Below are 14,039 nucleotides of genomic sequence, written 5' to 3'. Positions count from 1 at the left end.
TAGACTTTGTATTCCAGATAGCAAGGGTTTCTCAAAAGCAATGTCAGCAAAGAGGATAATGCTGTGAGTTTCTGAAAACCAGAGTGATCCTGACACGTTCTGTTTATGTCTTGCAGGTTGTACTCGTGCTTGGCGAATGGCAGTGCAGATGAGTTCCAGCGAGGAGAGCAACTCTTCCGGGTGAGGGCTGTCAAAGACCCTCTCCAGATAGGTAAGAACAGTGCAGCTCCATGTCTCTAGTTACTTCAGAGTCCCAACATCATATCTGCAATGGGATAGCAGTGCTATGATCATGTGTCAAAACAAGCTTGTCTGGCATCTTAGCTGAAACTCCCTGCCGTATGTATTCTTTATAATGTGTTGAGCTAAATGCTGTGTTTTATTTAGGTGTCAGTCAGGTCAGCTGTGAAATGGACTGAAAGATCAGAAATGTTCTTATCCTTAATCTGTTTTAGCATTTTGTAAAAAACTGCGTAAGATACCTTTTTCTCCATAATGCTTAAATTCCTCATTGCTAAAGAGAATTTGACTTTCTAGTTTTCTGATCAAATGATCAATTCCTAAAGTGCCTGTATGGCACAGAGGAAGTTTGCAGAGTTTATTCTTGTAACAAAAGAGTTTTATTAATTGTACCATTATTCATGTAGTGTTTTGGCAGATAGGAATCCTTCTTGTTGGACAGTGGGTTTTATAACTTCTCCTACTATCTTGTTCTTTTTACGTCTTTTGGCTATAGAAGCTAATCTTATCTGTGCAAAGAATTGGACTCTGGATTTTTCATTAAGACCTTTGAAGCAAAGAAGAATATTGAGATAGCTTTTTCAGTGGCAGCTGTTTGACCAGAAGGTATTATGTGAAATAAAGGTACTACTAGTATGTCAAGGAGGGCTGTGTAAATCCCATGCAGATTTCTTTTCTGCAAGTTTGAGCTTCAGAATCAGAGTATTATTCGGTATGTGGGAACCAAGCCTGTTCTAATAAGAAAAATAATAATATAAAAACCTGTATAATGTTAAGGAGGAAATTTAGGAAATTATTCTGTTTTCATGTGATGCGGGACAGAGACTTCTGTGGGCCTGTTTAGTTGTTAGAACCAGGAATACTTAACTCTCAGTGATGAGGGAAATGAATAAATTTAGGTAAAGAGCCCACAGAAAGTGAATAAAAAGGACATGTGCTATAAAGGTCTGGGGAGACAAAAAAGAGGAGATGGTTTTTGAGACATACAGACTGCAAGAGACCAATGAACTGTTACCTGAATATAGGGTAAAGCTTCTGAAAGGGTATTACTTCATCCAGTGTCTACTATAATAGCAATAGCAGGAATTCTTGGGAATGGAAGTAAAGTGATTCTTTGTCAGATTGAGCTAAAACTACCTCGCATAGTGTCAGTGAGACCAGATAGTAATTTTGGAATGTCAACATTGATTTGGAAATTTTGCTAAATAGGATTAAACTGACTTTAGAGGGCATTAATAATCTTCCAATGTCATGACTGAAATGCTGAGAGAGGCCTCTAAGGAATCTACTAAACTTCAGGAAGCCAAATGTTTGAGGCAGAGAAAACGAGTCAAAAGAAGCTTGATGAAATTTAGTAATTCTTGGGGCTTTGACAGTGGAAAAGAGCAAAATATTTGATACACAATAAAGTACTGTGGTTAGCACTTGTTTCTGTAATACATTAAAAAAGGGAAGAGGTGTAAAGCAATGTACAGAAAACAAAGGCTAGGAATATTAGTGCAAAGCCTGTGTTTGGGTGAACAGAAAAGTAGGGAAAAAGAGGAGGTGGTGAGTGATACAGGGGAAAAGCTTCTCAAGTACACATAGAAGCAACTATGATTCTTGACAAAGGATTATGTGTGTGGAATGGAAGGAAGAAACTTTGTTTAAATAGTAAGGTTGCCTTGTCCTTAGGAGAGGAACTCTATCTAATTGTGGGGTTTTTTTTCATAAATATAGCAGCCCAGAAGCTGGGCAGCAGAGATGGGATGAATATATTTTCAGTTGTCCACGCCAGGTGATTTTAAGGTGTGTAGTTGCGGTATTGAGTTTCATACACTGACAAATGGGAGAAGAAACACAGGAAATGAAGCAGCCCTTGAGCAGGGAGTTGATTTGGAGAGGGATTGAGCAGTGCATTGTGATACTGTGTTCTGTAGGACAAATCTTGACTTGTGCTTTGTGCTCTTTTTGTCCCATTTCTCTTTGTAGTCTAAGATTTATTTTTTAGTCATAAATAATCTTAGTAATTTTGTCTGAATGCATATACATATCTGTGATTTCTGAACAGTAGCACCTCTTCATTACATTCCAAACCCCCAATTTTTTACAGCTTTCTCCTGTATATACTCATGGAATTGGCTTTTGTAGACCTCCTCCATCCATTCACTTTGTAGCAATCACATACCCACATTGTTGCACTGAAGACATTGCTGTTCTTAAACAGGTTCGTTGTAGATTTCAGGGGCTTCCTTTTTATCATAGTCTTAGTTTCTTTTTAACAGCTGAGGAAGGCAGCAGCAGGTTCAGTTTGGATTCTAACTTGCCATTTCCTTCAATAGTGTCTCCACCACTTCTTAGAGGTTCTCCTATCTTGGTTTCAAACAAGCAACTGTCCAAAATTGCCTTCTATGTAAAAGCTTTTGTTCAACTCTTGTTTTCCCCTTTTTTTTTTTCAAAAGTTCCTGAATTCTAAGCAGAGATGTGTGTTTTCTGTTACTGTTGTAGGGACATCAGAACTGCCCCTACAACAGTAACGGAATAGTGATGAAGAAAGACATGTTGCAATGAATTGATGTGGAACTTAAGAACATGATTTAGTGGTGAATGTGGCAGTGCCAGATTAATGTTTAAGTAGATGATCCTAGAGGTCTTTTCCAACCTTAAAGATTCTATCATTCTTTCAATTTTTCCTGGTGAAAGAAACTATTAATTATAATCCAGATTGCTTTCCTCATATAGTTTCCTGTGCCATCCCACAAACTATTAAGCACAGCAAGATTGGTGTTGCAAAAGAATTAACTGGGCAGTACTGCTTGAATTAGCATTGTAAGTGTCAGACATGTTTGTCAAGCTACAGATTGAGTTGAAGCTTGTGATATACGTCATGTTAAACTCCTTAAATTTTGTATCTTTTTGTAAGTGTTCTTCCCTTGTTGCATTATCATTTGTCTTCATATACAAAGATGAATATCACAGTAGGGGCTTGGTAAGAACTTGGAACTGGAATCCAGTCTTCTCTAATACCTTTGGTATATTTATTTTGTTGCAGTATAACAGAATTCCTGAAATTCCAACTTGTGAAATGCTTAATTTGCTTATGTGAAAGTTAGAGCATTACTCTGAGATGCTTTTACTGTAACAGAAGGACTAGCTGAACTGTTTGGGTTGTATTAACCAAATGTGGGACATAAATTAGAACTGTATCTGGTAATAAGCAGTGCAGTAATTTTGTGTGAATGCCTTCTTTTGTTTTGATTCTGTTCCAATTGCTAAAATGGCTGAAGAATTTGGGTGGCATTTTGTGTACTAATCAAAATAATCACTCACATCAGGGAGAGGATTTGAATTGTGGTGAACAGGACAAATAGGTTAAGCAAGGTAAGAGCAAGTTTGTATTAGTATGGGGATTATATTTTGAGGAGGAAATGGTGCATATTATTTTAAATTGAATAAATTTAGTAGGTCGTGCACTTCTGAATGCCATCATTTTTATGATCTCACAATATCATAATAAAAACTTAGTGGTGTGGATTTATAATCTACTTCCTTGTCCTCATGATGGAGAAGTTATCTGTCCCAAGCCATATTTTTCTACTTAAGGTAGACTGTTGGACTGAAGTTTTCTTATGACTTTGATGCCCCAGTGCTTTCTGTGCTTCATTAAAACTGAATTCCAGATTAGCAGAGATGTTCTGAGGCTGTTACTTGTTGCTGTAGAGGATTACTGACTGCTGATAGGCACCTTCAAGACGGGTAGAAGATGAATGCTCCTGCTGGCCTCTTCCTGATCATACGTGTCCCTCTGGATGAGCAACATCTCCAGAGGAAGCTGCATTATGAGTACAACTCATAAGCACTGTTCATGAGTCTACGTGAAGCTAAGACTCCTCAAAGACCTTTGTCATAATTTATTTGTTTATGGTCAGTGATTAATGGGGCTAGATTCAAGTGTTATTTCTAAAATTTCTCCTTTCCATTGTTTTAGTCTAAGCAAGAGGTTTTGCGTTTTTTTCCTGAGGTCATGATTTGTAAAAAAGGGATATTAACAAAATTGCAAGGAGTTGCATAGTTGATGACAAATGGGTAGTTTCTGAAGCCACTAAGTGAAAGTGTGTGTTTCAGGTTAAGTGCTGCCTTCTTTAATGGACTGTGAAATTGTGAAAATTGATTGACTTGGAAATAATTCCAAACAAGTCACCTGGCCCATTTTGCACTGCTGCCAAAGTTAGCACAGAAGTTATACCTCACATATATGTGCATAATCTAGCTTTGACCCTGTAAACTAAACCTGACAGTTTTCAGGGATGTCTGTATCCAGTTCTGCTTTGCTCTGTTAAATAATAAGAGAAATTAATGTATTAAGAGCTGGTGTGTTTGAGTCTCATACAACACATTATGCTTCTCTGCTAATGTTTAGACATAGTTGGTTGGGAAGAAAGAAGTACTGGAGACTCTAGATCCATGTCCGTCCTTATATGGATGCTGTTGCCAGACCTACTGTTTCAGTGTTTAAATGGCATATACCTGTATTTCTGTGCTGGCTGGATCTTTTCCCCAAATACCTGAGGAGTAACTTTGGACTTGAAAATTTCCACAGGTTTCCATCTGAGTGCCACTGTGGTGCCCCCGCAGATGGTGCCCCCCAAGGGCGCGTACAACGTGGCGGTGATGTTTGACCGGTGCCGGATCACATCGTGCAGCTGCACCTGCGGCGCCGGGGCCAAGTGGTGCGCTCACGTCGTGGCGCTCTGCCTCTTCCGCATCCACAACGTAGGCGTGCAGCACAGCTCTGCTCTCCCTTCCCCGAGACTCTCCTCAGCGCAGTTCTCTGCAACACACATTCCCTTTAGGGAAATGGTTCTTGACACTCCTTTTGGTTACAGATTGTGCAAATGTCTGCTTGCAGTTGCGCTCTGTAGGCTGAATTGTCTGAGACCCTAAACTGCAGACTGTGCTTTGGTAATGTGCGGATTTCTAAGGGTAGATACTGAGTGCTTTTTGGCCCCTTCCTATTTCTCATTTAAATGCTAAAATTGCTCATTATTTCTTAATCTCTGAAAAGAGTGGAAGGTCACCAATAGTTTCTTTTAATAAAAGTCTTTGTAAGTACAGGATTTGAAAGCTCACTCTTTATGTTGTTTGATCAGAGTGCAGAAGGAAAATAATTTTGATCACTGTTGGCCTTTATGTTCACCAGTTCATTTTTACACTTACTGAGGTAACTGTCATTTTGACTTGCAGATTTCAAGCAGTCAGGTTTATGTTTTTATTTGACTGCTTTTATTCTATGTGGCCTTCCATAGAGCAAAAAGTAGGCATTTTATATCCTAACCAACTTCAGTTGAAAATGTGTAGAATCGACATGAAATACCAGTTGAGGCTTTGGTCTTACATACAGTTGAATTTCCTCTGCTTTGGGAAGCTGAGAAACAAAGAGGATCAAGTGTTGATTGAAAAAAACAGAAGACTTTCTGCTGTCACAGAACATTTTACAGCTAACATGCTTATGATCAACTCTAGATTTTTTAATAAGTTCTAGTAACCTGCTGAAGCTTGTTAGTATTTCACAGTGGACAAGGGCATTCGGCTTAAATATACTTTTGTTAAATAATCTGAATATTGGTAGACTTTCTGTATTTAGGACTGGAGAGCTGGCAAAAAAGTGGGTTCTGCTTTGAATTCTTAGTTTGAATTCTTAAAAGGTGGATATGGAGAATGAAGCTAATAAACAAATTGTCATTTGTATTATTTGCACTCAAAATTTGGACCCTGTGTAAGATAAAAATAATTATTTTGCCTGTAATCCTTTCTCCACCTGAAAAGTTACAGTGAAAGAATTTGTGTTTGTATAAACTCACTTCTGACACTAGCAAGTTACAAGCCAAGGTATATTGCTCTATGTAGACAAGACATTATCAGAAATGTCTTTATTATCAAACTGCTCTTGACTGCATACAGGTTAAGTTTTAAGTGGGACATTTTAGTTACGTCGAGTGTAAAAGGTTAAGAAGCTAGTGGTGAGGTTTTTTATAATCTAATTTGTTCTAAGATATGGAAAGAGATTTTTAGACTGAATGAAGTCACTCTAAAGAGATAAATGAGATGGTGGTGATTCTGTGAAACAGAATCCCCCACAGAGCTGGTTCGTTTGCCAGAAGCTTAAGGGATAATATCCTATTTTAGAGGTTTGTTTTGAAATTGATGCCAGTATTTGTGCAACTGATAGCAACAACAGATCTTAAAAACATCAGTTTCCTTAAAAAAACTCTTAAAACTAGTTTTTATAATGCTTAGACAGCTTATTTGCATCTTATCTGCAATATACTACATAATTTCAGAGAAAAAAATATTGCCATCAAGACCAAGCGTGGTATGCATCAGCATAGCAAGTATTTGTGATTCTTCATCAATTTGATGAAGACAGCTTCATTAATTGAAGTTTGTGTCTCCTTTTCTTTCTTCAGGCATCTGCAGTGTGCTTACGAGCACCTGTTTCTGAGTCTTTGTCTCGGCTACAAAGAGATCAGTTGCAAAAATTTGCTCAGTACCTAATCAGTGAACTTCCACAACAGGTAAGTGGGGACCATCATCTGACTGACAACTTGTTAAATGTAGTTATCTTTATTCTGAGTCAATTTATATTCATATAAAATAACCAGTTGCATTATTCAGTCGTGAACAGCTGGGAAGGCATTCAGTTCTTGCTCTTTCCAGTTTTGCTATTCTATTATTTGACAATTGTCTATTGCCAAGTAAAAGATTAGAAGTATCTTAAAAGGAGAAAGAAGAGTGGTGGCTATTCATATCAGCATTGTGAAAGATCAAACACAGTAAATCAGTTCATGATTATTGAAAAGTTAGGTCAGCCCAAAGCTTGTTTCTTTTTTGTGTGTTTGGTTAGCTAAGTGGAGAGAGCTACCCAGATATAAAGTATTGTATGTACCTTAAGTGGGCACTTTCTAGTGCTCCTAACTGGTAACCTTTTGACATCACCCATTTTAGCTTCTTGTCAATTCATAAGAATCGTTTGGTATAATGGATATGACATTTTTTTAGTCAAAGGCTCTCTCATTCCTTAAATATCTTTGCTGTTCAGGGTCAGGTCATTCCTAGCATCTGCCTAAAATGTTAGCACAAAGTAGACGAGAATACTCAAGTGATTATGAAATGGCTGCTTTAAAATTACAAGGGCTTGGCAACTTTTTTATGCTGGTTCAGCTAAAGGAGATTGAGAAAAACAGACCTGCATGGGTATCTGTCACATTTCAGCAATGCATTTGTAACACACTCCTCTTAAGTAGGAGTTAGATTACTGGCAGCATGTGCCTAAAATTCATATTATGGTTCTGTGCTTGGAGCACTAAGATATTCTATTGCTAAAACATCCTATACATTTCCCACAGAAATACTTATCATCTTAGGAGAGGAAATAGAGGAATTGTGTAATATGAAAGTGATAAAAAAATACTGCTTTTTTTTGCTGAGAGATGAGTGCCAGTAGTGTGTGCTTCTTGCTGCATTATGTAACAGGCAAAGATTTTTTTCTCTCCTCAGACTAAGCTCTATAGTACAATCAGGTGCTTAATAGGGGAGGGCTTTGAAAGGTTATTAGTGGTAGTTGTTACCTGAATGGCATGTGAGTTGGCATGTTTGCTTTCAGATATTCAATGTCTGTCTGCTCCTTTCTGTGGGGTTTATTTCTCCTTTGGTCACATGTACCAACTGTGCATTAGGGACATCTGGATTAATTAATTATTACAATTTTGCCAGATAATCCGATGAATGCTGTCCAGCAGAAAAGTTTAGGGTTGATGAGGAGATATGTCTTAAACTATGTTGTGTAATTCCTTTGAAAAAGGCAAAGCACGCCCCAAATACTTTTAAAAGTCTTATTCCTGGTCTTCAAGATTTTTGAGTGGAAATAGATACTCTAATTCCTTGGGACCCCATATTTTGACCACATGATGTAGAATTAGAGTGGGCTGTACACATGGTTCTATTTTATCCTCATTTTCAGTTTGTGAATGACATGGTACACTCTTGAAATGTAATGCTGAATTACTTTCATGTGTAAGAGAATGACAGTTTATAGGAATGCAGCTAGGTGTTTTTCAGAATCTCCATAGAAAGTGTTTTCTCTATCTATGAAAATCATGGAAAAGCAGCTGGAATTTGTTACCTAGTTCTTCACCCAAGAGCTATTTCCTCTTATGAAGCCAGCATTCCTATTCCAATTAAGCATGATTATATTAGCAAAAAAGACTGATGGAGAGTCACTGCAGGTGGCTCAACCTTCAGGTGTGACACTGCCTAGACCTGTGAATTTTCTTAAAATACGTAGTAGTGGAAAAAGGGTGCAAAATACCTTAATGCTGAATTTGTTTCTTTAGGTGATTGAAATGTAAAATATCCTTATGAAGCATTTTGTTCTTCCATCTGTTTGAGATGTATCTGTATTATTTGCAAATACAGGTGTACTGAATGTGCCTTTCTTTGCAGTAAGAGTGATCTTTTACCTCAGCTGTTGTATGGAGAGAGGTGGGGGATATCAGATATTCTGCTGCAAGTCATTTTAATCCTAATTATGTGGATTAAAAAATTGCCTGTTTTGTGCATACATAATAAAGGCTTAATTGATCTATAATTTCAGCCCAGGCTTAGTGTGGGGAAGTAAACTCTTACTACTGTGCGTTTTTCTTTCAAAAATAGTATATTAAGGGTATATCCACATAGGATTTTATAATCAGTGTGAACCTTTTGCTGCTTATGCTCTGAGCTGGTCCAGAAGCTATGATTAGTTTAAATGCTGAAATTGCATTCATCTACTACTGAATCCCTTTGCTAACTGGATGGTAAATAAGCTAAAGTCTGCCCCAAACATTATATATAGATGTATTTTATAGTTTGCTCCCCTGCTCCCACTTGCTTGGGTTTTAGAGAAATGATTTAGTAGCAAGAAGTAAAGATCTTTCAAAGTGCAGGAAAATGGTGACCTTGACAGCAGAGGCTTCCCTAACTCTCAAAATTAGTTTCAGTAACACTTTCTGTAGGCTTCTATTCCTCCAGAAATGAGCTAATAAACAGTGATGGTTTTGCTTACTCCTTAGGGTGTCACTGCAGAAAGTGAGCCTTTCGTGGGTTGTGAGGGAGGTTTCACGGCTGGTGGCTGTTGTGTGATCTTTAGCACCCTCTGTCGTCCTTTCTGGAAACGTAGCTCTGTATTCCATACTCCTGAAATTGCCAGAGCGCTTCAGTCATGGTCTTTGACTGGGTGTAGCAGGATAAGAAATACTGTGTATATTGAAAGTTTATTTCATGTTTTCAGATTCTTCCAACTGCTCAGCGCTTGCTGGATGAGTTGCTATCTTCTCAGTCTACTGCCATCAACACAGTATGTGGAGCCCCAGGTAATTTTGATACTTCTTTTTTCAGCAATCTGTATCACAGATAGGAAGAGAATTGCTTCAGGTTCCTGAACTGATTTGTTAGCCCGCTGCTTGGATTGCAGATGGAAATAAAGGAAAAGGGATGAGTATTGGCACCTACATATATATATGGCACAGCAAGAGGCGCCTCAGAGTGCTTGCAAAAGAAGGTTGCATCAGGCAATGCACTTTCTAACAAAGTGTTTTTCTTTTTAATTCAGTATTAAATATAGAGTCCTGGGAATGTTGTTTGGAGGGGATGTCTCCCAAGTTCCTGCTTAAAACTGGACTGTTTGCAACACTAGACTGGGTTAGCTGTGACTTGGGGTAGCTTATTTAAGTGTTGGTTACCAGAGATGTTAGAGCATTCCTATTTTAGTGTTGCATTACCTTTCTGGTCAAGAAGAAGCTGCTAATTTAATGTTGCTAACATTGAAGGTACTGTCATGGTAACATTTTAAGATAATTCTGAATAGGGTGTTCAGCAATGGGTGAAATAACTTGGGTAGCACTGCTTGTGTACTCTGTGGTTGGGCACATAGAGTAAAGTATCTTTAAAGCTTGCTGACTGTAAACATGTCTTTCTTTTGTAAGATCCCACTGCTGGACCTTCTGCATCAGATCAAAGCACCTGGTACTTAGATGAATCTACTCTGAGTGACAACATAAAGAAAACTCTTCATAAATTCTGTGGACCCACTCCGGTTGTTTTTAGGTAAGCTGTTTCCCATTGAAAGGAAAATGTGACTTTCATGTGATCTGTAAATTAATTCACCATATAGCCTGTATAATTTAGACTGAAGGATGCTCACTACCATGGTCACTCTTCGGGACTGTATTTTTGTGCAGCTTCTGCAGTGTTACTTCAGTAGAGCAGACTGTATTTCTACAATATTTTGCTTGTGTGGTGTTCTTTAGCTCATTATGCATTCTGTCTTTTAGGTTACTCATGTCTGTGCCATTGAAGGGCAGACATATTTCTGGATTTAGATTATACTCAGGATTTTGTATGACTGTGCTTGATTTAATTTTTTCACCTTATTCTTCTACTTTATGTACAGTGATGTGAATTCAATGTATCTGTCTTCCACTGAGCCACCAGCTGCTGCTGAGTGGGCTTGTCTGCTGCGTCCCCTGCGAGGAAGAGAACCTGAAGGAATCTGGAACTTGCTTTCCATTGTGCGGGAGATGTTTAAGAGACGGGATAGCAATGCAGCTCCTTTGCTGGAGATTCTGACTGACCAGTGTCTCAACTATGAGCAGGTATCCCTTTGCTTCGAGTTGGGGGATGTTTTGGGGAATCAGGCAGAGCCAGTAACTGGTGCTTTATGTCTATACAACCCATGGCTGAATACAATAAATTTTGATAGCCTATGTGTGTTGTAGGCGGGTGCTTCTCCACACTAAAAGGATGTTACAGTTTGCTCTTGTTCTGATTTAGTGATGTCCTGGTAACACTATATTCCCCAAATGCCTCAGTTCTTCTGACATGAATATGTAGAGTCTGAGTTCTTTTGTTCAGCGTATTTGATTTGATTTCTTCCCAGTCAAGGTGATTTATTTTATTGTTTTTTTTAAACAAAGCACATCATGTATGAGCTGTTATGTTGATAAAAACTGATGATATATGTTGTGTGACAGAATCTCAGATTCTTTTGTTATCTTTATGAAAGATACCTTTTGGTAGATTTAAACATTAGTTTATTTTGTTAAAATAATATTAGAAAAAAATATTTCTTTTGATAGTTCAGGACTTTGATTCAGTCTGTAATATGAACTGTGGTATAATTTTCCTTATTGCTCCATCCCATACTTCAGCTTTAGGCAAGGGAAAGGAAATGCTCCATGTATCACATTTGTTTACTTTTTCTCTCCAAGTGTGAAGACCTCTAGGAAGTGAATGTCCTGTGAGTGTTTTGTTCTTTGGGCATGTGCCTTCTAACCACAGAAATTTGAGGCCCTTAGTTCTCACAAACCAATACTACTTTAATAGTCATAATTATTTTGGAATCACATGAAAACCTGTGTTAACTACAGATCCTGATTCCTTGGGATTGTGAGATAAAGTGAGAGCAGGGGATGAGATGTTGGCCACGGCACAGCTCCACTGAACCTTTTCTTCTGCAGATAACTGGCTGGTGGTACAGTGTGCGAACATCCGCGTCACACAGCAGTGCCAGTGGGCACACAGGACGCAGCAATGGCCAGTCAGAAGTAGCTGCTCATGCTTGTGCAAGCATGTGTGATGAGATGGTGGTTCTTTGGAGGCTGGCTGTCCTTGACCCAACTATTAGTCCACAGAGGTGAGCTCTTCCTGTCTCTCTGTGATACTCAACCACATTAAAGAGTTTCGTCCTCTGGATTTCTTGTGTTTGTATCATTACCTCAATACCTGTTCAACCATTAGTCCTTCTGGATTATGTGCTGTGTGACAGTCAAAGCACTGTAATTACTTTAATTGCTATTGCTGTTTAATTTTAGCAACATCAAGTAGTGCAACTAATTTGTTTTCTGAGTCCTTTCTTACATATGGGTGTAACTGTGCATTTTAGTCCCAGTGGAGAACATTTCTTTGGATGATAGCACCAGCTACCAATTAATTTTAAAGGTTTCTATATTTAACCATTCAGCAGTTTAATGGAATTCTGTTTAGCCCAGTCATTCACTATTGTGTATTTTGAGATGAGCCAGTTCTTACTTTCTGTGCTCTTAAGGAGTTTGTTCTCTGCAGTGTAATGGTAAACAGTGTCACCAGTGTATGATTTTCAGTCAGTGTTTTCAATTGTCTGAGAAAAAATTGTGTGGTTTCTGCAGATTTCTAAACCATATTGTGCTCTGGTAAGTCACTGCCATCTTAATTTAGCACCATCTTTATTTAGCACAAGTTGAATAGCAGAGGAGGTGCTGAGAGCTCCTGTTGAGATACTGTGGTTGACATTGTAATACTTTGCTTTGTACATCTTGTCTACAGAGTGTGGTGTATAAAATGTATTGGATTAGCTTAATATGCTATAAATTCTCAGAAGTTTCTCAGAACAAATGAAAACAGGATGATAATTTCAGAGCAATTACATGTTAATAGGATTTGCTTTCTCTGAATTGTGTAATGTTAATAAAATGCCCTATGAAAGGCATACCAGGGACTTAATGCTCTGCTGAAATGGATGCAGTTTCTGTCTTGTACGGTTTACAATATGAAGTAGCTAAGTATAGGAGTTGAAGATAAAAACTGTAGGAAACTGGGAATGAGGCTTAAAATAAACACAAACATCAGTCAAATCAGACAGAAAAAGCATAAAGTGTTTTGGACATTAATAACATATGAAGTTGTGCTATCTTTATTCACATTTGAGTTATTTGATGCAGTTCAGATTTGCTTAGATCTCCTGCTCCAGCTAATGAATAATTGAAATGCTCCTGCTTGATTACCTATTCTCTTGGTGTTTGAGTAGTCTCCAAGGACCCTCTTCTTGTGCTTCCTGATCCTTACTGTGAATCACAAGGAGATTTCACAGATTTTCATCTTTATGTTACCCTTCTCAAGTAGTTCCTGCTCCTTTTTCCTTCTGAAAATCATCTTCTTAACCAGTATATTTCCTGATTAATTAATTTCTTGAGTGGACAAATATAAGTAGTCAATTTCATTTAGTCCCTTTTGTCCTAATACACTTTGCACCTAAATTGGGCCACCTCAATTTTTATTTTGTTTGCTTGTTCTTTTACTTTTGATAGGAAATCTGATAGAATTTAAGTGTTGGGATTATGCATCAGAAATATGTGGCAGAAACAGAATGGCAGTTGATAGGCGTGGTGAAATTTCTAGAAATGTCTTTATTTTGAATTAGATCACCATTTATACTATTTTGCTCAAGTGCATAGGCCTTATGTCAGATTTGGAGCTAGAAAATGCATAACTGTTTTGTTCTTTCCATAGTAATATGGGGGCATGGGACTAACTGTGTAACATGAGTCTATGTAGTCCTGCCAGCTTGCTGCTTCTTCAAAGTTACTTGAACATCAATTATTGCTGTCCCTATGGTTTGCAACAGATTGTTTTCCTGAGGACAGCCTGATAAAGCTTGAATTAAATTGTTGGCCTCTATATAGGCACATTAGGTTAGAGGTAAATGCCTGGGAGGGAGATTAGATGGTCCCGTCTGTCATTGTGCTTCGCTGGGTAGGCAAGTTAGGTTGTACTTGTGAATGTCTTAACTGGAGTTATTCACAGGGCTGTTTCACAGCTGCTGCCAACTGGTTTATGAGTGCTTCCAAGGGCAGTTCCCCATGGTACTCTCTCTGAGACTGCTGAGACTCAAATCACTAACACCTTCTTTAGGGCAGATGAGCAAACAGGGCAGACAGTGTTTTTTCTTAAACCTTCCAGTTTGTATT

The 14,039-nt window shown here is 38.2% G+C and overlaps 1 protein-coding gene across 1 annotated transcript in view; it reads left to right on the top strand.

Annotated features, from left to right (window-relative positions):
- ZSWIM8 (zinc finger SWIM-type containing 8) overlaps window positions 1–14,039 on the top strand; it is a 55,851-nt gene that overhangs the window by 22,491 nt on the left and 19,321 nt on the right. The window contains exons 3-9 of the mRNA XM_021548844.4: window positions 117–211; window positions 4,820–4,992; window positions 6,687–6,794; window positions 9,548–9,629; window positions 10,242–10,362; window positions 10,709–10,910; window positions 11,775–11,950. Coding sequence (XP_021404519.1) covers window positions 117–211; window positions 4,820–4,992; window positions 6,687–6,794; window positions 9,548–9,629; window positions 10,242–10,362; window positions 10,709–10,910; window positions 11,775–11,950 — 957 coding nt within the window. The remainder of the gene's footprint in view (window positions 1–116; window positions 212–4,819; window positions 4,993–6,686; window positions 6,795–9,547; window positions 9,630–10,241; window positions 10,363–10,708; window positions 10,911–11,774; window positions 11,951–14,039) is intronic.

Source organism: Lonchura striata, chromosome 6, assembly GCF_050655825.1.
Source record: "Lonchura striata isolate lonStrDom1 chromosome 6, ASM5065582v1, whole genome shotgun sequence".
Taxonomy (NCBI): Eukaryota; Metazoa; Chordata; class Aves; order Passeriformes; family Estrildidae; genus Lonchura; species Lonchura striata.
Note: the sequence above shows the minus strand (reverse complement) of the source record. Positions and strands in the feature narration are given on the sequence as shown.